The sequence below is a fragment of the Netta rufina genome (assembly GCF_964035555.1).
Source record: "Netta rufina genome assembly, chromosome: 18".
In the NCBI taxonomy this organism is placed as follows: Eukaryota; Metazoa; Chordata; class Aves; order Anseriformes; family Anatidae; genus Netta; species Netta rufina.
The window spans coordinates 13362847-13386855 of NC_140142.1; the positions used below are offsets into that span (position 1 = coordinate 13362847).

At 52.8% G+C, this 24009-nt stretch overlaps 3 protein-coding genes across 3 annotated transcripts in view; 1 reads left to right on the plus strand and 2 right to left on the minus strand.

The window, feature by feature from the left end:
• LOC311216533 (olfactory receptor 14C36-like) overlaps window positions 1–3355 on the minus strand; it is a gene marked incomplete at both ends in the record, with an annotated part of 49785 nt that extends 46430 nt beyond the window's left edge. Inside the window, one exon of the mRNA XM_084298061.1 lies at window positions 2794–3355. Within this exon, the coding sequence (XP_084154187.1) occupies window positions 2794–3355 (562 nt within the window). The remainder of the gene's footprint in view (window positions 1–2793) is intronic.
• Window positions 3356–14402: 11047 nt separating this feature from the next.
• LOC311216534 (olfactory receptor 14C36-like) overlaps window positions 14403–24009 on the plus strand; it is a gene marked incomplete at both ends in the record, with an annotated part of 33652 nt that continues 24045 nt past the window's right edge. The window contains one exon of the mRNA XM_084298062.1: window positions 14403–14780. Coding sequence (XP_084154188.1) covers window positions 14403–14780 — 378 coding nt within the window. The remainder of the gene's footprint in view (window positions 14781–24009) is intronic.
• LOC311216666 (olfactory receptor 14A16-like) lies at window positions 16095–19175 on the minus strand (the record flags this gene model as incomplete). The annotated part of the gene is made up of 2 exons (XM_084298192.1): window positions 16095–16108; window positions 18209–19175. The coding sequence occupies 2 exons, from the start codon at window positions 19173–19175 to the stop codon at window positions 16095–16097; spliced, it is 981 nt and encodes a 326-aa protein (XP_084154318.1).

Sequence of the window (24009 nt, forward strand, 5' to 3'; positions counted from 1 at the left end):
CAGGGATTGAATATAGGGAAATACAATAACTTGAAAAGTATCCTCTATTCATGTAAAACAAAACAAAACAAACAAAACAAACCACCAGCTTTCAAAACCAACAGTTTCCTTGTGGATAACTTAAGCTTAATATCCTTTGCAAAAAGATATTCCAGCAAAACCTTTCACATAAACTTAGCGTTTCATGAATAAATAAAACACAATAAAACATACAAAATACAGTACCAGCAAGCCACACTTTAAATTCAGTTGGTCAGAGGAATTGTCAAGCTTGACATTATTCATCCTAGAATTAAAATCTAATTACAGTTTTTCTCCCATCTCGATAACTTGCTAAATATGTTTATGATGAGCTCCCTCCAGAAAAGAGCAAGGCTCATTACATCAAAGCTTAGAACCCTTCTTATTGCTGTTGACCTTCGTCATATTGCTGCTCCTACAAGGATCGTTTTTATTATAGGAGGGAAGTTGTAATATTCCTCGTTCTGCTTACAAAATGAAGTTTCATTAAGAGTACATCAAATTAAATTTCACCCTAAAGTCAGAACATAGACAAGATTCTTCTACTCCTGGAATACCTGGAGATAAACGGCTTGCTGATAGCAGGGAAACTGCAAAAACTGCTACCGCCAAGTCCTTGTGCTTCACAAAGTTAGGGAAGAGACATTAGGACTTGAACACGCAGCTAGGAGCAGGATCTTTATCATCTAGGGCACTTCTACACGTCTCCGCAATTGGAGTGCTTCAGCAAAGCCTGGCGGTCCTCCAGATGAACCAAGAATGACTCTGTGCCTCGAAGCATGGGAAAGTTCTGCAAGGAGGGGAAAAGCACAACGAAAGAAACACAAACAAACAGAAAGTTACAACCCCTTTCATAATAAGGATTCTGCTTGCACTTTGGGGAAAAATTGACATTTAACTTCCTCGTTCCTGTTCCCACAACGAAAGCGGGCCAGCCTTTTCCTCTGCCTGTGTATAGCCTCCCCTCATGTGCCACAGGCAGCTCAAGTCCTTGCAGGCTTTGACAACCAGTTCTCGGGTGCACTGCAAAAGCCATGTCGAGATCTTTAAGCAGCCTCCAGTGCCTCTTTGCAAAGAGAAGCCCCCCAAGGACTTCCTTCTTAGTGCAGGCGTCTTGAAAAGAGGAGGGGAAGAGAAAAGTGAAGCAATCAAAACCAAGCCACAACCTGAATCCAAACAACCAACAACCCTGAGCTCAGCTGCACAGAGACGCAGGGCACAAAAGCACCCCTTGAAGGCAGGACTCACCCCAAGACCTGTAAGCCGGATTCTCTCTGCCTTGGCTTGCCATGGCAATGCAGGACGGCCTGCTGCGCGCAGCCTGCCTTCGGAAGCACAGAGCTTTAGCTCCAGAGCTGCACTTAAAGCAGACAACTCCTGCAAGTGATGCTGATCGGGGATGGAAGCAGCAAGACAGAGCTGGGAATGCTGTGGAACAATAGATGGCCTCTGCAGCCACACAAGTTGCCCCTTAGAGCAAAGCAGGGTTTTCCTGAAAACCATCGAAGCCTTAAGGAAAGCTGTAACCATTGGAAGCCCCACAAGGAAGCATTTGGACTTAAGCACCGATTCTTCACCCTGGTGTAGTGGGTTTACGTGGCAAGGTTTTGGTAGCAAGGGGCCATAGGGGTGGTTTCTGTGAGAAGGATCTAAAAGCTGCCCCATGTTTGGTAAGGGCCACTGCTGACCAGAGCCGAGCCAATAAGCGATGTTGTTTTGCACCTCTGTGAGATCATATTTAAGACAGGGAAAAAAACGCTGAGCCACACAGCAGCTGGGAGAGTGAGAGGAGTGAGAAAAAAACAGCCTTGCAGGTGCCAAGGTCAGTGAAGAAGGAGGGGGAGACGCGCTCCAGGCGCTGGAGCAGAAGTCCCCTGCAACCTGTGGTGAGGACCATGGTAAAGCAGGATGTCCCCCTGCAGCCCATGGTGTACCACGGTGGAGCAGGGTTCCACGCTGCAGCCCGTGGAGGAGACCACGGTGGAGCAGGTGGCCCTGCACCGACGGAGGCTGCCGCCTGTGGAAGACCCCTGCCGGAGCAGATTCCGGGCCAGACCTGTAGCCCGTGGAGAGGAGACCACACAGGAGCAGGTGACCTGGCAGGAGCTGCTGCCCGTAGGGGAGCCAGGTTGGAGCAGTTTTCTCCTGAGGGATGGACCCCGTGGTACAGACCCATATCTGGAGCAGTTCTGGAAGAGCTGCTGCCTGTGGGAAGCCCACGCCGGATCAGTTCATCAAGGACTGCATCCCGTGGGTGGGACCCCACAGCACAGGGGACGAGAGTGACCGAGAAGGAGCGGCAGAGAAGAAGTGCTGTAGACTGACCATAACCCCCATTACCCCATTCCCCTGCTCCACTCGGGGGGAGGAGGTGGAAGAGGGTGGATGGGGGGGGAAGGTGCTTTTGGTTTGCTTTTTCCTTTGTTTTCTCACTTCTCTAGCTTGTTAGTAATAGGCAATAAATCTTACTATCTCCTTATGCTGAGTCTGTTTTGCCCGTTACAATAATTACTGAGTGATTTTCTCGTCCTTATCTCAACCCTTGAGCCCTTTTCACATATTTTCTCCCCATTCCTCTTTGAGGAGGGGGAGAGAGAGAGCGGCTGTAGTGGAGCTCGGCTGCCCACTCGAGCGGAACCACGACAAAGGCACCCTCAGCACAGCCCTGAAGATCTGAACATGGGAGAGCATGATGAATACAAAACACTCCAAAAAAAAAAAACACAAAAATACTAAGCATGAGGAGCCTGATTTCCCTTATGTAGGAGCCACAGCAAGAGAGCTTGAGGATGTGGGGGATTTCACAGAAGAACTGGTCCACAGCATTGCCTTGGCAGAGGGGCAGGGAAAATGTATTGGCAGTGTGCAGTACAGCATTGAGAACCCCACTGCCCCAGGCAGCTGCTGCCATCTGGGCACAAGCTCTGCTGCCCAGGAGGGTCCCGTAGTGCAGCGGCTTGCAGATGGCAATGTAGCGGTCATAGGACATGATGGTGAGAAGATAATACTCTGCTGATATCAAGAAGACACACAGAAAGACCTGTGCAGCACATCCTTCATAGGTAATGGTCCTGGTGTCCCAGAGAGCATTGGCCATGGCTTTGGGGACAGTGGTGGAGATGCAGCCCAGGTCGAGTAGGGTGAGATTGAGGAGGAAGAAGTACATGGGGGTGTGGAGGTGGTAGTCATAGGCTACAGCAGTGAGGATGAGGCCGTTGCCCAGGAGGGCAGCCAAGTAGATGCCCAGGAAGAGCGCGAAGTGCAGGAGCTGCAGCTCCCGTGTGTCTGCAAATGCCAGCAGGAGGAACTCGGTGATGGAGCTGCTGTTGGACATTTGATGTCTCTTGACCTTGAGGCCGGTCTAAAAGGAAATAAAAACAACATTTGTGTAGACATAATATATAAAGGAACTTTTCATCATTGTTGCAGAAATTCACTGAAGTGCAGGGCTTGGTGCATAATATTTTGTGTATTTTTTTGTACTTGTCCTACACACCTGAGAAGTCCTTTAAGGTAGAAATCCTTGGTGTACTGCCCACCAAGTGAAATCTTGGGGGTCCTGCAAGGCAAAGGGACTGTCCCTCAGGGCAGAGTGAGGACAGAAGGTGTATCAATCAGTCCTGGTCTCAGCTGCCCCGTGCAGGCACCTCGGGAGGTTGGTCACACTTAGGTGTTCCTCTGAATAGACCCTTAATGCTACTGAGAGCAGAGGAATCCAGGTTCAAAGTCCACATCTCCAAACCCCTCACCCAACTCATCATATCTGAGGAGAATCTCAGCACTCTGCTTTTCCCCAGGGACACACAGGGATCACAGCAGCTGCCCATATACAACCATTCAGCAGCATTTCTATGGCCTCAGGACTGACGTGTCTTCTCCATGGCGCTGCTAGATAACACAGAGCTGCTAGGGCAGAGTTTTGCCCTTCTGCATGGCAGCCTGCAGCCCAGCAGAAGCCCCACATAAAGAGTCAAACGTCGTCAGATGTGATGTACTGAACAGAGAGTCAGCTCATTCCCAGCCACACAAACACTTGCCAGAGGCCCAAAATTTTAGAAGAAACATCGATGCTTTTTTCATGGACATACCTGAGCGACAGGAACATTGTCAGTGTTTGAGCTGCACCTGAATTCTCATCCCCAAAACTGCAGTGAGTACAAAGCAGCTAATAAAATTTCAATGACATTATGGCTGGAGATCTATGCTTGATGAGAAAGGAGACCAGGGGATTGCTAAGGGGAAGGTGTCTGCACTGCAGGGATGGCAGGGAGGTGACCAAATCCCCCCTCCCATCTTGCTGCTGGGAGCAGTTCCCTCTCACCCTCTGCCCACGGCTCTGCTGCCTGCAGCTGTCCCTGCCTGCAGCTGGTTCCCTGTCCCCACGCCTCCTGCCTGAAGCTCACATCCCCCATCCCACCCGCTGGGTGCTCAGCTCTGCCCTGCAGACACCTCCTGACAGCAGGGCTCTGCCCAGGGGCAGCTCACTGGGGACACGTCCTAGAGCCCAGGTCACACAGATCCTGCTGACACTGCACCTGTGATGGTGGAGCTTTCTAGGGGCTGAGGGGCAGGACAGGGACTTGCTAGGGTTGCTTGTAACCTTCCATGGGATGGATTAGGAGTGTCAGACTCATCTTGGAAATAACGGTATTTATTTCTATTTCCACTGAGCCAGATAAGACAAAATTGAAAGGTCAGGAGTCTCAGGAAAGCTGAGAGTGACGCTGAAATCCCTTCCCTTAACACAGCTCTTGCTAAGTCCCCTTTTATACACCCAGTTGTGCTGTGTAGCTGTGAGCAGGCTGCCCCAGGCAGCAGCCTCCTGCCAGCAGCAGAACCCTGCCCTGCTGGGGGGGCTCCTTCCACCCGCAGCTTCTCCCCGCAGCGCCCTGGGCAGCTCCCCGGGCAGGCTGAGTGCTGAGCCTGGAAGGCGGCAGAGGCCCTGCCCCGCCACACAGCCCCTGGGGCACAGCAGGGACCCTGCTCTGCACCACGGCCCTGGACACCCCTGCCTGCACCCCCGGCTTCTCCTTCCTCCAGGAACTGGCTGCATTGCCCTCCAGCCAGAGACTTACCGGGTGCAGGGCTGGGAAGTCTTCTCCCGCAGTGAGCTCTGGGCATCCTGCCACTTCTGCCTGCCTTTAAGCACTGTGTCTCTGCAGGCAGTGCCCCCAGCCCTGCTGCGCTGTGCAGAGGAGCTGCTCCTGGGCAGAGCTGTCTCTCTGCAGCGCTGCCCGCTTGCCACGAGCTCCTCTTGGGCCCAGGAGCCCGGCCCAGCTCAGCAGCAGAGGCCCAGCCCAAGGCCTCCCTTGCTCTGCCCCTCACCAGGCTCCCTGCAAATGGCCCTGGGCTCCAGGGCTCACGGCTCCTGGAAGGTAGCAGGGTCTCTCCTGGGGAACACACTTGGAAGTAGACCACACAAAACACTGACTGGCCCTCTCTGAACACTGTGCTGACTGATTCCTGAGGCAGCAATTGCCCTACTTGGGTGTGCAGAGCTACGGGACGTGCCAGATTTCCTCTTTCCTGTTCAAATTATTCATCAATGAAGTGGATGATGTGCTCCCTCATCAACTCTGCTGATGACACAAAGCTGGGAGGAGTGGCTGATACTCCAGAGGGCTGTGCTGCCATTCAGAGGGACCTTGGCAGGGTGGAGAGATGAGGCTGGGCATGGACCAGCAGGAGAACAGCTCTGCAGAGAGAGACTTGGGTGTCCTGGGGGACAGCAGGCTGAGCATGAGCCAGCAGTGTGCCCTTGTGGCCAAGAAGGTTAATGGGATCCTGGGTGCATTCAGAAAAGTGTTGCCGGGAGGCCAAGAGAGGTGATCCTCCCCCTCTACTCAGCCTACACAGGTGCTTGGGGTTATTCCTCAATATCCCTAGGAAGGAGACACCACCTTTTCTTTGTGATGTCAAATGCATGAGAAGCCCAACAGGGTCAGAAAAGTGGCCATTTAGTTGCAGAAGAAGCAATAAGGATGGATTCTCCAGAAATGACACTTGGTGCTTGACAGAGCGGCACACTGCCACAATCATGGTGACAGCCTGGCAGCCTTGCGCCTGGGTATTCCTGTGAGATCAGCCAAATGGGATGAAGGCTTTGTTCCCTGTCCCTTCTCTTGACAGAGGGATTTTGCCTCAGCAAAGCATATCACTGTTGCCTGGGCTCCTTCTGTGAGTGGCATCTGCCGTTGGGGCCCAGAGATGTGCAAAGTCTTGGTTCTCTTGCTTTCCAACATCGTCTGGCATTCAGTCAACGTTAAGCAACCCAAGGTCTTCACCACAGCTGGTCATCATGGAAAGGCGCTTCTGGGACTCCTTGAAACTGGCTTCAGTAATTCTACCATTGCTTATTTGAATCATGATTGCCTACATTATTTCGGACTCTTCTAGAGGTGAATTTGGAGTATGGGAATGCTTTATACAAACACAAAAGAGCTTTGACCTGTTAGCTTGTGCTCAGTGACTTTGGTCCTAGAGCATGGCAGGTTATTGAATCAAAGCCTGGAATATCCTAGAGCCACTCACACACTGGCCTATACTGACTTGGTTAGTGAAAATAGTCTGGTGGGGGACTTCAGCTTCCCAGATGTCTCCTGGAAAGACAACACAGCAGAGAGGAAACAGTCTAGGAGGTCTCTGGAGTGGGTGGAAGATAACTTCCTGATTGAGCTGGTGAGTGAGGCAACCAGGGACGGTGCCCTGCTGGACCTTTTGCTTGTGAACAGAGAAGGACTTGGGGGGGATGTGAAGGTTGGAAGGCAAATCTTGGGCATAGCAATCACAAATTAATAGAGCTTTTGAGTCGTGGAGAGGTAAGGAGCAGGGTTAGCAGTATTGCCTCCCTGTATTTCTGGAGGGTTGAATTTGGCTTGTTAAGGAGACTGATTTGCAGAGACCCTCGGGAGGCAGTCCAGAAGGGTAAAGGAGTCCAGAAGGGTAAAGGAGTCCAGGAAGGCTGGACACACTTCAAGAACAAAATCCTAAAGGCACAGGAAAAGGTCATCCCCATGTGCTGAAAGATGAGCCAGCGGAGAAGATCGGCCTGGCTGAACAAAGAGCTTTGGCTAGAGCTGAGGAAGAAAAAGAGAGTTTATGACCTTTGTAAGAAGGAGCAGGACATTCAGGAGGACTACAAAGATGTTGTGAGGTTGTGTGGGCAGAAAATTAGAAGGTTCAAAGCTCAGCTGGAACTCAGTCTGGCTACAGCCATAATGGAGAATAAAAAAATGTTTTTATAAATGCCTTAGCAAGAAAAGGAGGACTAAGGAGAATCTCCATCCTTAATTGTATGCGGGGGGAAACATAGTGACAAGAGATGAAAAGGCAGAGGTACTTAATGCCTTCTTTGCCTCAGTCCAGGAAGTAGGAAGTCCAGTTAAATCCAACTGGCAGCAGGTCACAAGTGGTGTCCCCCATGGCTCAGTACAGGGGCCAGCAAAAGTACAAGAGGAAATGGCCTCAAGTTGAACCAGGGGAGGTTGAGGCTGGATATTGGGGAGAATGTTTTCCCTGAAAGGGTTGTGATGCATTGGAACAGGCTGCCCAGGGATGTGGTGGAATGGTCATCCCTGGAGGTATTCCCAAGACATGTAGATGTGGTGCCTAGGGATGTGGTTTAGTGGTAGATGTGGCAGTGTAAGGTTAATGGACTTGATGATCTTTTCCAATCTACACGGCTCTATGCTTCTATGCTTCTATGAGTCTAACAAAAGTCACAATCTTTGGAAGGCAGCAAGTGCATTCTTGGAACTCGAGACTGTGGCCTGGACAAGACCATTGTTTCTGCAAGGGATTCCTGTGTGCTGGCACCACACATCCTGGAAGACTTGCCAGTGGATTGCTGGAGTTCACTACACTTGAAATGGCCATTGAAACCTGAAGATATTCGTGTTGGGACACGTGTGATAAACTCAGGTGGAAAGACTCAAGAGCAGGTGACTTTGAGTGGCTGTGGCAGAGCTCAGCAGCTTGCGCCAGTCTGGGAATATGTTCCCTTCAATCTTGGGAAATTAAAAGGGATTAATATGACCGGACTCATCAGGTCCATCTGCACAGTAAAGGAAAGTAATAGTTACTGTGCTGTAGGTGCAGCAGGCAATAGGCCTTGGACTGAGTCTCAGCAGACCCAAGCAGATCTAATGCAGTTCATCCATGAACTAAGACAAACACTGTGAGCAGAGTGAAGGACACTTTGAGCAGAGGAGTTGGGCGACCGGCATGGCTTATCAAGAACCTGCTGCTTAAACTGAGGGAAAAGAGGGAAATGTACAGAAGCGGAAGCAGGGTTGTATAGCCTGGGAGGAAGACAGGGGTGTCATCTGGAGGTGTAGAGATGGTGTCAGGAAAGCCAAGGTATAGATGGAGCTGAACTTGGCAAGGGACATGAAGAATAACAAGAAGGGGTTCTACGGATACCAGATACCAGATACGGATACCATTTGGATAGCCAAATGAGAGTGTTCCCTCTCTGATAAACGAGATGGGAGAACTGGCTTCCTCAGACATGGAAAAAGCTCAGGTACTCAATAAGTGCTTTGCCTCAGTCTTCGCTCATGGTCAAGTTTCCTGTGTCTGTCAGGACCCTGAACCTTGAGGAGAGGGTGAGAGGAGCGGATTCTGTCCCACTGCGACAGTGGAACAAGTCCGGGACTGCCTAATGAAACTGGATGTGTACAAGTCCATGGGGCCAGAGGGTATACATCCCAGGGTGCTGAGAGAGATGGCTGATGTGGTTGCTGAGCCATTCTCCATCATAATTTGAAAAATCATGGCTGTTGGGTGAAGCCCCCAGTGACTGGATAAAGGGAAACATGATTCCCATTTTTAAGAAAGGGAGAACAGAAGAGCTGGGAAAATACAGGCTGGTGATCCTCACCTCTGTGCCTGAGATAATCACGGAGCAGTCCCTCCTGGAACACATCTTAAGGCATGCATGAGATAAAGAGGTGATTCAAAACAGCCAGCATGGCTTTACCAAAGGCAGATCTTGCCTAGCCAATCTGGTGGTCTTCTGTGATGGAGTGATGGCGTCAGTGGACAAAGGAAGGGCTACGAATATAATCTACCTGGACTTGAGCAAAGCCTTTGATATGGTCCCTCACCACATTCACCTCTCTAAATTGGAGAGGAATGGATTTGAAGGACGGAATGTTAGGTGGATCAAGAATTGGTTGGCTGGTCGAAGCCAAAGTGTTGTGGTCAATGGTTCTATGTCTGTGTGGAGGCTGGTCAGAAGTGGTGTCCCTCAGGGGTCAGTATTTGGACGGGTACTCTTCAATATCCTTATCAATGACATTGATGATGGAAAGGGAAAGTTCTTCTTTTTTCATCAAAAAGAAGAACTTGAGAGCAGCCCTGTGGAGAAGGACTTGGGGGTCCTGCTGGATGAGAAGCTGCACATGAGCCAGCAGCATGCGCTTGTTGCCTGGAAGGCCAACTGTGTCCTGGGCTGCGTTAAAAAGCAGTGGCCAGGAGGGAGAGGGAGGTGACTGTCCCCCTCTACTCTGTTATTGTGTGACCCCACCTGGAATACTGCGTACAGGCCTGAGGCCCCCAGCACAAGAAGGATGTGGAGCTCTTGGAACAGATCCAGAGGAGGGCCACTCAGATGATCAGAGGGCTGGAGCATCTCCCCTATGCAGAAAGGTTGAAGGAAGTGGTCTTGTTTAGCTTGGAGAAGAGAAGGCTCTAAGACCTCATTGTAGCCTTCCAGTACTTGAAGGGAGTGTATAAACAGGAGGGGGAAATGCCTGTTCATATGTGTTGGCAGTGATAGAAAAGGGGGAATGGTTTTAAAGTAAGACAGGGGAGGTTTAGACTAGAAATTAGGAGATCTTTTTTCACTCAGAGGGTGGTGAGGCACTGGAGCATGTTGCCCAGAGAGGTTGTGGATGCCCCATAGGTCCTTTTCAACCCAGGACATTCCATGATTCTATGATTCTATGTCTTTCCTCCCAGAGACAGATCCCAAAGAGGCACCACCTCCCAGGGAAACCTGGTCCTGGATTGTCCCCCATAGCAAGGAGGCATGCCTGGAGAAGGGCTAGGGATAAGGGCATCCCTAGTGTCAGGACCCAGGACTCCTGGCTGCCACATTGTCCACTGAGCTCAGAGGGGCACTCAGGCAGGGCTCTCACAGCAGCCAACAGCCTTGTCCAGCCTCCCCCCAAAGGCCAGGACTTGCAGATTTGGACAGCTGACAGCTCTTGAGACACATCTTGGAAAGGGGGTCCTGACACCCTCACCTTTGGAGTAGAGCTGCAGGAGCACTGGGAACAGGGAAGTCAGGTCTGAGGCGATGGTCACCCTCCAGCAGCCCTCCATCTCGCTTGCTGCTGGCCCTCAGCTCAGGACAAGGGATGCCCGCCCTGGCTCCTCAACCACAGCTCCTCTGCAAGGTGCCCCTGCTCCTCCGCCCGTCAGTAAGTGTCGAAGCGCTGGGGAGCACCCAAGCTCTGGGGTGCTCCCCAGCAGCTTGGGGACAGCGTTGGGGAGCACCCAAGCAGTGCCCAGCAGGGACCAGGCCTTGCAGGGAAGTGCCGGCACTACTGCTGCTCCAGACACTATATCCCAGTGATGCAGGACATCCCCCTGTGACTTCAGCACATGTCATTTGAAGGCCTGTGAGATCAGCAGCAAGGACATGGCACAGCTCAAGAGAGATGAGAGATTTCCCTTGTTGTCCTGAAAAACAGCCATTTCCCTTCTGCCCAGTTCTTTTCGGGATCAGGAACAGATCAGGGACATCTCTAAATGGTGGCAAAGGCCATGGAGTAAAGGAAGTGGAGCCCTGGAGATACCACTACGGTCCCCTTGTAACAACATGCTTCTGCTGTTGGGAGCCCTCCCACGATGGTTGGGTTTGAGGCTTGTCCTGGGGCTTGGATTTTTCAAAAGATGGGAGCAAAGGCACCTGGGATGGAACAGCCCCTCGGAGTGACTGAACTCTTCACTGCATAGAACTCACTTCTGAAAGAAGGATTGGGTTTTACAGAGTGAATTGGAGTACATGCCAGGGCCTCAGCACCATCCCCCAGTCTGCCATGCAGGAGCCAGAGGTGGTATATGAGGGAAGGGCAGACGTACCCTCACCATGTCATGATGAGAGAGAGGAGTAGGGCAGCGCTTCAGACAAAAAGGGGAGTGGGGAGAATGGTCTAGGATGGATGCCATGCTCTCCTGTAGGCTGCCACAGCCTCCCCATGGCCCACGGCTTTGGGCCTTCAGAGGAGGTGGAGACCACAGAAGAGGCTGAGGTGGAGGGGCAGCCTGCCCCTTGCAGCTGGACTGCCAGATCTGCCTGCAGGAGACCACTTGTGTCTTGGTGTCCACAATGGAGGAGGAACCCATCCCGATTTAGGATTTAAGCTCTCTCATTTCAGGAGACCTGTGGCATGCTGAAGGCAGGACTACAACCCCTGACTGTACTGCACACAGATGTACCTGGTCCCGTGTCAGCTGGACCATGTCAAGTGGGCTGCAGGGAAAGACAACAGTGAACATGTACAGTGCTGGGTATAGGTCTGTCTGTGAAAGCTCATCTCCTTCCATGTGCTGAAATGCAACTGGATTATGACATACATTGTGCAGCAGGAGTGTCAAGACGCAGGTTTTCCTGTTTGCAAGTGCCAGATCCTGGAGAACATAACCTAGGTTGGCCCATCTGGCTGCTGTGCACAGAAGCTGTCTCCAAGAACCCACAGAAAACATGGGGAATGTTTGCACCGAGCACTGTCACTGTCCTGTGACTCTCAGTGATTAAAGGCCCCCACTGTGACATGGAGTCATTGAACACAACTTACTCCAATGGCTTCCATAAGACTTTGCCCACTTCTTCAGCCTGGCTGCAGACATATACCTCCTGCCATGCTGTCACCCTGACTGGCTTTAGTCCCTAAACCATAAGGGCTCCCCCAGTCTGCTGCCCAGTCCATAGAAGAGATGCATGCATCCAGACAGATTCTTCACGTGGAGGGCAACCTCTCATTGATCATCCCCAATTGTCTCTTCTGAAGAATCTGCAACCATTCAGCACGATCATGCTGTCCCCCTGACTGTCTCTCCTCTGACCTTCTCCCAAAAGGGCTTCCACAGCCTGCTGCCAATTCCGTGGACAGGACAAAGGAAGGTGAATCTTATACAGATTTTATTAACTTTATTTTTATTTTAGGAGAAGTGAATCTGCTGTCAAGAAGTGTGTGTGCCAGGTGAGGGAGGGAAGCCTAGGGATTCCTTCAGGCTGTTTGCCAGCAGGTTCCCCTGCAGCCCCAGGGCCATGTGCAGGGAGCCTTGTGGGGGGCAGTGCAAGGGCCTTGGGCTGGGCCTCTGCTGCTGAGCTGGGCCGGGCTCCTGGGCCCAAGGGGAGCTCCTGGCAAGCGGGCAGCGCTGCAGAGAGACAGCTCTGCCCAGGAGCAGCTCCTGTGCACAGCGCAGCAGGGCTGGGGGCACTGCCTGCAGCTGTCACTGGGAGGGGAGAGAAGGGACAGTTGTTAAAGACTGTGTGGAGTGTTAGAAATCTGAGAGTATATGGAAAAGCAATGCTTGCAACCCTTAACACGGTAAGTCTGAGTGCATTGCAATGCACTGGAGTATCCTGGATGTGCCCTAGACCTGGATTGTTCCAGAGCAGATGAGGCTGTACACAGAGCGTGTCTATTTCTTGTAGAGAAGGACATGCTCCAGCGCAGCGGTTCCCTGCCATACGGTCATTGTCCAGGCCCCAAGGGCTCCCCTGTCGTGGGCCAGCTGCACGCTGTGAAGCTGGGGGTGCAGGCAGGGGTGTCCACGGCTGTGGTGCAGAGCAGGGTCCCTGCTGTGCCCCAGGGGCTGTGTGGCGGGGCAGGGCCTCTGCCGCCTGCCAGGCTCAGCACTCAGCCTGCCCGGGGAGCTGCCCAGGGCGCCGTGGGGAGAAGCTGCGGGTGGAAGGAGCCCCCCCGGCAGGGCAGGGTCCTGCTGCTGGTGGGAGGCTGCTGCCCGAGGCAGCCTGCTCACAGCTCCACATCAAATCAAGGAAATTTCAAAGGGAACTTCACTCTCATCTTTCCTGAGCCTCTCCATTCAGATTTCTCTTCTTTTAGCTCACTGGGAATAGAAATAGAATTTGTTATTTCCAAGAAGAGACTGAGACTTACTCGACATAAGAAGGAAGTTTACAAGGACCCCCAGCAAGTCCCTTTCCTGCCCCTCAGCCCATAGCAAGCTCCACCACCACAGGTGCAGTGTCAGCAGGGTCGCTGTGAGCTGGGCTCTAGGATCTGCACAGAGTCAGCTGCCCCTGGGCAGAGCCCTGCTGCCAGGAGGCGTCTGCAGGGCAGAGCTGAGCACCCAGTGGGTGGGATGGGGGCTGTGAGCTGCAGGCAGGAGGTGTGGGGACAGAGACCCAGCTGCAGGCAGGGACAGCTGCAGGCAGCAGAGCCATGGGCAGGGGATGGCAGGACAGTGCTAACAGAATAATCTGGCACCTCTCTGTCTGCCCTCTAGCCCACAGGATTCTGGATGTGACTCATAACCTCAGTAGCAGGACCTCACTCACAGCAGGCCCTTCTGAGTTCCTGTTTGTCCCTCACCTTGCCTCCCCTGGCATAAGCACTGTGCTATTCCTCTCTCTTCTTGGAGCTGCAGCTGCTGTTCTTGCTTTATGGCTTCCTGCAATTTGGGAGATGGGGCTTTCAGCTGCAGCTCAAGCACTGACCCTCTGGGTCCCACCACGCAGATGTGTCCATAGGAGGAAGGTGCCCAGAGTTCCCCTTCTAACCTGTGGAGCTCTGGGCATTGCGGTCTGTGGGGTACGGACAAAGCTGTATCTCATTCCGGGGACTTTCTGAGGCCACAATCATTGATCAGTTCAATGTGGGTAACTAGACTGAGCCCTAGAGGAGTCTGGCTGAGACCAGGGTAGATGGGCAGACTGGCTATCCTCACTGCACTAAGGACATTAACTTTGCCTTCCAGGACTCACAAGAGCTCACCTGGTATTTCTTACAACTGCCAGGGTTTTCTACCCTCTAAAAATGCTCATGAGTGTGATGCAGATAGAACAAAGTAAATCACAAGTACATCAGTAAAGAGTGTTGAGAGTGGTAATGCTGTGAAGTCCAATACATCAGAGGTAGATTTAATCAGAGATCACTCCTGGTTTCTTTTCATGTAGAGCTGTAGGACAGGTCTGAATCCTCCAGCACACACAGCAGAGACCGCTGCTCCCAGGGCCACATTCCTCTAGCACCAACCAGACCTCAGGCAAGGGAGCAAAAGAAACGCCTCAGAAAGGGAAAAGTCACTGTAGGGGTGTTTGGATGGGAAGAGAATTAGGTTTTATCTCTTAATGATCACTGTCTTTTCTTCCTTGGGTATTCCCCTTTGTCCAGGAAGATCAGATGTCCAACAGCAGCTCCATCACCGAGTTCCTCCTGCTGGCATTTGCAGACACATGGGAGCTGCAGCTCCTGCACTTCGTGCTTTTCCTGGGCATCTACCTGGCTGCCCTCCTGGGCAATGGCCTCATCCTCACCGCCGTAGCCTGCGACCAGCACCTCCACACCCCCATGTACTTCTTCCTCCTCAACCTTTCCGTGATTGACCTGGGCTGCATCACCACCACTCTCCCCAAAGCCATGGCCAATTCCCTCTGGGATACCAGGGCCATCTCCTACACAGGTTGTGCTGCCCGGGTCCTTCTGTTTGTCTTCTTGATATCAGCAGAGTATTATCTTCTCACTGTCATGTCCTATGACCGCTACATTGCCATCTGCAAGCCCCTGCACTACGGGACCCTTCTGAGCAGCAGAGCTTGTGCCCAGATGGCAGCAGCTGCCTGGGGCAGTGGGGTTCTCTATGCTTTGCTGCACACTGCCAATACATTTTCCCTGCCCCTCTGCCAAGACAATACTGTGGACCAGTTCTTCTGTGAAATCCCCCAGATCCTCAAGCTCTCCTGCTCACACTCCTACCTCAGGGAAATTGGGCTTCTCACAGTTAGTTGTTTTCTGTTCTGGGGGTGTTTTGCTTTCATTCTTTTCTCCTATGTACAGATTTTCACGGCTGTGCTGAGGATGCCCTCTGAGCAGGGATGGCACAAACTCTTCTCCACATGCCTCCCTCACCTGGCTGTGGTCTTTCTGTTTCTCAGCACGGCCATGTTTGCCTATCTGAAGCCCCTTTCCATCTCCTCCCCATCCCTGAACCTGGTGATGGCTTTCCTGTACTCGGTGATGCCCCCAGCAATGAACCCCCTCATCTACAGCATTAGGAACCAGGAGCTCAAGAATGCCATTAGGAAAGTGATGTCATGGATGTTTTTCAGGATATGCTGAGGAAACTCATTGTGCCTTTCCGCAGCTATAAACTGCTTCTTTCCTTCTTCAGATGAATTACAGTTCATGTAAAGACATGGAAAGCCTGTCTTAATTTCTGGAGGGATTTGTTTGGTTTTGTTTTTCTATTTCCCCATGTGATAATGTTTTCCACAAAGAAATGCTGTTCTTCATCCTGTTGTACTCAATTACCAACATGTAAGAGAATCATGAAAAGGACCCTAAAGGTCATGTAATTTCAGCCCCTCTGTTCTGGGCAGGGTTGCCAAGCACTAAAGCAGGCTGCGCGGAGCCGCATGCGGAGCCGCATCCAGCCTGATGGATATTTTGTGTGACCCTGAGGCTTTGCATAAATAAGGAGCCAGAGTCTTTGTGTATTTAAACAAAATAAATGAAACCAAAACAACTTCTTTGTTTGAGACCCACTCTCAGCTGATCAGGAAGTAATGGGAATAGCAAATACCTTTCTGGCTGCAGCAGCTCGGGGCAGGCTGCCCTGGCCCTGGGGCAGTAGGAGATGCTTGAGGACCTCCAGGGATGGCACGGAGGGGTGGCAAGCCTCTGAGGATCTCCTGCAGAAGAGAGCAGGGGGCACAGCAGGGGACATTGACCTCTGTACACTTGTGCCATGGTTGTCCGCATCTGTGGGGCTGAGCCCTCTGTGCCTCAGGAGCTGCTGTGGCTTTCAGAGGGGCTGGGGCTGTGGTGGCAGTGCCCAGAGCCCTGCAGCAACTTACAGTGGGCACTGCAGTGGGGCTAGTGCCGCTGGACTGAGCAAAAGGCAGGGAGGTGAGCAGAGGGCAGGGAGGTCAAGAGCTGGCACTCAGGACCTGTGTCAGGGGAATGGCCAACTGCGCCGGTCTCTGTCCTGGCCCACAGCCCTGCAGACCTGGAGCAGGGCTGTTTGCAGAGGCCCCCATGGAATGTGGCTGGGTCAGGGCAGGTGCCGTGGGCTGGAGGAGGTTGCAAAGGCAGGAGGGCCATGGCGGGAAGGGACCATGAGGGTGCCATTGGGATTGTAATGGGGGAGTTCCTCCCAGCAGCCCTGAATGTGCACTGCCGTGTGCGGTGCCCTGGCAGCACAGCTGTGGGACTCTGTGTGGGGCAGTGGGGCTGGGAAGCTGCAGGGACAAGGCTCTGAGAGGGGCCACAAAGGAGCTGGCAGGGGGTGACAGCAAGGACAGGTTCCAAAACAGGAATTTATGGTGGAGACGGAGATATGGATTTAGCAAGGGCAGAGCTCACCTGGAAGTGGTGTTACCAAGAAAAGTCAAGAGCAAAGAGAAGAGCTTCTGCTGGAGCTAAGGCTCAGATTTCTCACCCAGCTCACCCAGGGATCGTCCTGAGCAAGGCAGCCACGAGCCCTGCCTGCCCTCCTGGCTGCCCCGCGCCGGCAGGTGGCTGTAGCAGAGGGGACCCCCAGCCAGCCCCTCGATGGGGCTCTGCCAGCCCCTCGCCCTCCCCTCTGCAGTGACGGCATTGCTGCCCAGGGGGCTCTCTGATGCGCAGGACAATTTCAGGGAGGACATCTGCCCATGTGCCAAAAGGACCTACTACCACCAAGATGCATTTGGTGTTTCAAACTGTCACTGGCAGAGGTCTTGCAAAGTCTTTCTGCAGTTGTGCCCAGGGACCTTCACTCCATTGGTCCTGGGCTGGGCCTTTCACTTCAGCTGAACCTGTGTCGGCCGTGGCACAAGCAAGATGCCTCTTACAGCTGTGCTCTGCATCCTCCTTCATCGGAGGGCACCACTCCGTGTCCTTCGCTCTGCTCACAGTGTTTGTCTTAGCTCACGGACGAACGAGATTTGATCTGCTTGAGTCTTCTGAGGCCCAATCCGAGGCCTATTGCCTGCTGCACCTATAGCGCAATAACTATTACTTTCCCTTACTACACTGATTGACCTGATGAGTCTGTTCATATTAATTGCTTTTAATTTCCCTAGTTGGAAGGGGACATATTCCCAGACTGGGACAAGCTGCTGAGCTCTGCCACAGCCCCTCACAGTCACCTGCTCTTGAGTCTTTCAGCCTCAGGTTGTCACACGTGACTCAACACGAGTTTCTCAGGGTCTCAATGGCCATTTCAAGTGTAGTGAACTCCAGCAATCCACTGGCAAGTGTGCCAGGATGCATGGTGCATTTCCACAGGAATCCCTCGCAGAACCTATGGTTTTATCTAGGCCACAGTCTCAAGTTCCCAGACTGCAGTGGCTGCCTTCCAATGATTGTGACTTATGTTAGACTCATAGAACCATAGAACCATAGTGCCATGTAGAGTGGGAAAGACCTCCCACATCATTTGGGTCAGGCCAAAGACGACAAGCTAACAAACTCTGACCTGTATACAGCTCTTCCTGATAAATTCGGCAGTGGCCCTGTGTTCCTTTTGTTTCCTCTTTAACTGTAACTTCATCAGGAATAGTTCATCTTGGTACCATGGCACAAGCATACAGAGGTCAGTGTCCCCTGCTGTGTCCCGTTCTCCTCTGCAGCAGACCCTGTGAGGCCTTCAGCCCCTCCGTACCATTCCTGGGGGTCTTCAGGCATCTCCTGCCACCCCAGGGCCAGGGCAGCCTGCCCTGATATGCTGCAGAGAGGAAAAGGTTTACTATTCCTGTTTATTAATCCACTGAAAATAGGTCTCAGAGAAAGAAATTGCTACAGCCTCATTTATTTTGATTAAATACACAGAGAGCCTGGAGCTTTTTTTTCAGTGAAACCATAGGTCACACAGACAAGGGAATACTCAGGTAGAAGGAAGTGAAGGGCTTTTCTGTGTAGGCAACATTACAAGGACACAAAGGAAAAACAACCAAATAAATCAACAAACACCAAACAGAAAGGCAAGAGTGCCTGTCGTGACATACGCTGGGAGTCATTTGCAGAAAAAGGCAGACAGTCTGTGGCCACAGATAAAAACCCAATCAACAGTTTCCATATTGAATCCCTGAGATCCTGGTTCCTCATGCTGTAGATGAAGGGGTTCAATACTGGAGGCAGCACTGAATACAGAACTGCCACAACGAGGTTCAGGTTTGGGGAGGAGATGGAGGGGGGCTTCAGGTAGGCAAATATGACAGTGCTGAAAAAGAGTGAGACAACGGAGAGGTGAGGGAGGCACGTGGAAAAGGCTTTGTGCCGGCCCTGCTCAGAGGGGATCCTCAGCACTGCCCTGAAGATCTGCACATAGGAGAGCACAATGAAAACAAAGCATCCAAAACCCAAAAAGGAAGTGAACGTGAGAAGCCCAATTTCCCTGAGGTAGGAGTGTGAGCAGGAGAGTTTGAGGATCTGGGGGATTTCACAGAAGAACTGGTCCACAGCATTGCCTTGGCAGAGGGGCAGGGAAAATGTATTGGCAGTGTGCAGCAAAGCATAGAGAACCCCACTGCCCCAGGCAGCTGCTGCCATCTGGGCACAAGCTCTGCTGCCCAGGAGGCTCCCATAGTGCAGGGGCTTGCAGATGGCAATGTAGCGGTCATAGGACATGACAGTGAGAAGAAAATACTCTGCTGATAACAAGAAGATAAATGAAAAGACCTGGGCAACACATCCTTCATAGGAAATGGCCCTGGTATCCCAGAGGGAATTGGCCATGGCTTTGGGGACAGTGGTGGAGATGCAGCCCAGGTCGAGGAGGGCGAGGTTGAGGAGGAAGAAGTACATGGGGGTGTGGAGGCGGTGGTCGCAGGCTATGGCGCTGAGGATGAGGCCGTTGCCCAGGAGGGCAGCCAGGTAGATGCCCAGGAAGAGCGCGAAGTGCAGGAGCTGCAGCTCCTGTGTGTCTGCGAATGGCAGGAGGAGGAACTCGGTGATGGAGCTGCTGTTGGACATCTGAGACATCCTAGACAAAGGGATGATCCAAGGAAGGAAAGACAGTGTTAATTAGGAGAGGGATCTCTGAGAAAAACTTAATCCATCTCTCACTGAAACCCCCTACAGTGACTTTCCCATTTCTGGGACTTTTCTCCTGCTCTGTTGCTTGAGCTTTGGATGGTGCTACAGTCAAGTGCCACTGGGAGTAGGGACACTGGTGTGCACTGTGGAGGAGTCACGACGGTCATACAGGTCTAAACATAAAGAAATCAGGAGTGATCTCTGATTAAATGTACCTCTGATGTATGTGGACTTCCCAGCATTACCACTCTCAACACTCTTGACTGCCAAACGGCATTTGTGGTTTAATTTGTTCCAACTGCATCTGTGACACTCTTCTGAGTCTTTTGAGGGTAGGAAACCCTGGCATTTTTCCTACATTCCAGGTGAGATTTTGTGAATGTCCTTAGTGTAGTGAGGATAGCCAGTCTGTCCATCTACCCTGGTCTCAGCCAGACTCCTCTAGGGCTCAGTCGAGTTGCCCACATTGAACTGCTCAATGATTGTGGTCTCCAGAATGTCTGGGAAAATGATTCAGCTTTTTCTTTCCCTCCAGACTGCATTGCCTCAAGCCCCAGAGTTTAGAAGGGGGTTTGGGAAGCTGTCTCCTAAGGACAGATCTGCGTGGTGGGACCAAATAGGTCAGAGCTTGAGCTACAGCTGCAAGCCAGATCTGCAGGGAGCCATAAAGCAACAACAGCAACACTAGGTGTAGGAGCAGAAACAGCACAGGGCTTCTGCCACGGGAGGCAAGGCCAGGGAGAGATTGACAAGAACTCAGGAGACTCTGCTCTGTTGGAGGTTCTGCTGCTGAGGTTATGAGTCACGTCCTGAATCCTGTGAGCCAGGGGACAGACAGAGAGGTGCCAGACTACTCTGTTAACACTGTCCTACAATTCCCTGCCCATGGCTGTGCTGCCTGCAGCTGTCCCTGCCTGCAGCTGGGGCTCTGTCCCCACGCCTCCTGCCTGCAGCTCACAGCCCCCATCCCACCCGCTGGGTGCTCAGCTCTGCCCTGCAGACACCTCCTGACAGCAGGGCTCTGCCCAGGGGCAGCTCACTGGGGGCACGTCCTAGAGCCCAGCTCACAGCGACCCTGCTGACACTGCACCTGTGGTGGTGGAGCTTGCTATGGGCTGAGGGGCAGGACAGAGACTTGCTGGGGGTCCTTGTAAACTTCCTTCTTATGTCGAGTAAGTCTCAGTCTCTTCTTGGAAATAACAAATTCTATTTCTATTCCCAGTGAGCTAAAAGAAGAGAAATCTGAATGGAGAGGCTCAGGAAAGATGAAAGTGAAGTTCCCTTTGAAATACCCTTGGTGTGCTGTGTGTCTGTAAGCAGCATGCCGAAGGGAGCAGCCTCCCGCCAGCAGCAGGACCCTGCCCTGCCGGGGGGGCTCCTTCCACCCACCGCTTCTCCCCGCTGCACCCTGGTCAGCTCCTCGGGCAGGCTGAGTGCTGAGCCTGGTAGGCAGCAGAAGCCCTGCCCCGGCACACAGCCCCTGGGGCACAGCAGGGACCCTGCTCTGCACCACAGCTCTGGACACCCCTGCCTGCACCCCCAGATTCTCCTTCTTCCAGCCAGAGACTTACCGGGTGCAGGGCTGGGAAGTCTTCTCCGGCAGCGAGCTCTGGGCATGCTGCCACTTCTGCCTGCCTTTAAGCACTGTGTCTCTGCAGGCAGTGCCCCCAGCCCTGCTGCGCTGTGCAGAGGAGCTGCTCCTGGGCAGAGCTGTCTCTCTGCAGCGCTGCCCACTTGCCAGGAGCTCCCCTTGGGCCCAGGAGCCCGGCCCAGCTCAGCAGCAGAGGCCCAGCCCAAGGTCTCCCTTGCTCTGCCCCCCACCAGGCTCCCTGCACATGGCCCTGGGACTGCAGGGGAACCTGCTGGGAAACAGCCTGAAGGGATCCCTGGGCTGCCCTCCCTCCCCTGGCACACACACTTCTCACCAGCAGTGTCGTTTCTCCTATTGGAAATAAGTGTGCAGAAGGAGAGAATCACCTCTCCATGTCCCATCATTAGGCAGGACACCAAGAGATGGAGGGGAGGGGGAGAGCTGAGGTCCTCTATCCCTTCAGAAGGAAGCCATTCAGATGAGCGTTTTCATACCCAGGCTCTTGGGCACAAGATCTGGGACAAGTCTGAGTTTGGCCCTTGTGCCACAGCTGAGGTGCTGCAGCCCAGATGTGCCCCAATGCCCTCAGCCTGGGGCACAGGCAGGAGGAGCTGGATCCGCGCCTGCTGTCACAGGGCTGGGACATTGATGGAAGAGCTGCTGAGGTGTGGGGGGACAGGTCCCTCAGCTTGGGGTGCTGTGCTGGATGGGGGTAGATTCTTCAGAAGAGACAAGCAGGGATGATCAACAGCGAACACGTTTGCCTTTCCGTCGTGTACCACCTCTGCCTCCTGCATGGCAGTCCGGGGGATGGTGCTGAGGCCTTCTGAAATCTCAGAGCCCCGTGTGATATCTGGGAAGGAAGGCCCTGGCATGCACTGGAATTCCCTGCATATAACACATCCTACTTCTCCAAGTGAGCGACATGCAGTGAAGAGGAATTCAGGCACACTGAGGGACTGCTGCATCCCAGGTGCCTTCGCTCCACTTCCTATATTCCATGGCCTTTGTCAGCATTTGGAGATGTTCCTGGTGGATTTGTCAGGATCCTGTGGAAAAGAACTGGGCAGAAGGGAGGTGAGAATTTCTCAGGACAAGAAGAGAAATCTCTCATCAGTCTTGCAAGCTGTCCTGTCTCCTTGCTGCTGAACTAATAGGACTTTAAATGACACGGGCTGATGTCACAGGGGGTGCACTGCATCACTAGGATATCATCAGTGGAGCAGCAGCAGTGCCGGCACTTCCCTGCAAGGCCTGGTCCCTGCTGGGCACTGCTTGGGTGCTCCCCAGCACTGTCCTTCTGTGGCCAGGAGTGGGGTCAGCAGGCAGCAAGCTTGCACTGGGCGACCCTCGCTGACGGGCGGAGGAGCAGGGGCACCTTGCAGAGGAGCTGAGGTTGAGGAGCCAGGGTGGGCATCCCTTGTCCTGAGCTGAGGGCCAGCAGCAAGCGAGATGGAGGGGACTGGACAGTACTAGTGGCTTCTGCGAGAGCCCTTTCTGAGGGTCCCACTGGGCTCAGGGGACAATGGGGCAGCCAGGACCCCTGGTTCCTGATGATGGGTCCTGTCCTGAGCCCAAGGGCTCCTCTGGGCATGGCTCAGCCTCCTTGTGATTGGGACAATCCAGGACCAGGTTTCCCTGGGAGCTGCTGCCTCTTTGGGATCTGGATCTGGGAGGAAAGTCCTTTGGTGTCCCAGAGACTGGTGTGGTCTGCAGCTCCCACAGACCTCTCAGGAATGTGCCAGAAATGCCTGAGTTGGAAATCAAGCCTTCCCCTTGTACTGCACTCCTTCAGGGGAACCAGCCCCTCCTGTGCCACCAGGCTGGCAGAGCATGTCCTCGGTGCTAAGATGCCATCCCTGGATGGCCACAATCCTGGTGCTGCATCATTTCCACATGCCTAATGAGGTGGTTTTACCCAGAAATGCAGGCAAACTCCACAGCAACTGCTCTTTCACTTCCCCACCTACAAGGAAAAGGGGGAGAAAATATGATGAAAAGAGCTCAAGGGTTGAGGTAAAACAGGTCACTCACCAAATATTGTCATGGGCACCAATTATCATCACAGGCATACAAGCATTTTGTCAGCTTCATAGTTGCTGACCACAGTCTTCATTTTGGTTTTATCTCAGTGTAGTAGTTGTGTTTGGCCTCAGCACTGTGTTGGATAGCATATTACATACTCTGTGTGTTCCCTGTTGTGCTGTTTATCCTTTGTGGGGGCTGGTTTATGGTTATTAGTTTACTCTACTGTGTAACACTGCCTTCTGTTGTGATAAAATTACTGGCCATGAGACAAATCTGGTAGTTGTACGCAGCATTGCTGTCACCTCCATACTTGAGGACCCTTCTCTCGGGAACTTTTCATAGTGGCAGGGAGTGTGGGAGAATATGGGCAGGCTCCTAGAACAGTGAGCACCTGAACAGTGAGGTCTCTGCTCAACATCTCAGGCGATACCCACCCCCTACCGGCCCTGCCTTCCCAGGTGCCCTTATGCAATAGGTTTGAGGCCCTGGAGCTTGAGAGACCAGTAGCTGAGGAAGAGGTAGAAAGTCTACCCAGGAGGATGCCTAGGGCGAGGAAGTCGACTCAACGCCTCAGGACTGCCTCCACCAAGACAGAAAGAAGGGTGATTGTGGTGGGTGACTCCCTTCTCAGGGGAGCAGAGGGCCCTATTTGTTGGCCTGACCCTACCCGCAGGGAAGTCTGCTGCCTCCCTGGGGCCAGGGTCAGGGACATTGCCAGAAAGCTTCTCAACCTGGTTTGCCCCTCTGACTGTAATCCTCTTTTGATAGTCCAGGCTGGCAGTGATGACATTAAAGAGAGAAGCCTGAAGACTATCAAACGGGACTTTAGGGGACTGGGATGGTTAGTGGATGGAGCACGAGTACAGGTGGTGTTTTCGTCTATCCCTACGGTGGCAGGGACGGGTACAGAGAAGACACGGAAAGTCCACCTGGTAAACACGTGGCTCAGAGGCTGGTGCCAACACAGAAATTTTGTGGTTTTGACAATGGGGCGCTTTACTCGGCACCCGGCCTGATGGCCACAGATGGGTCCCTATCTCTAAGGGGAAAATGGGTCCTAGGCCAGGAACAAGTGGGGCTCATTGAGAGGGCTTTAAACTAGGTAAGAAGGGGGACGGGGCTGAAACAAGGCTTGTTAGAGCTGTGCCAGGG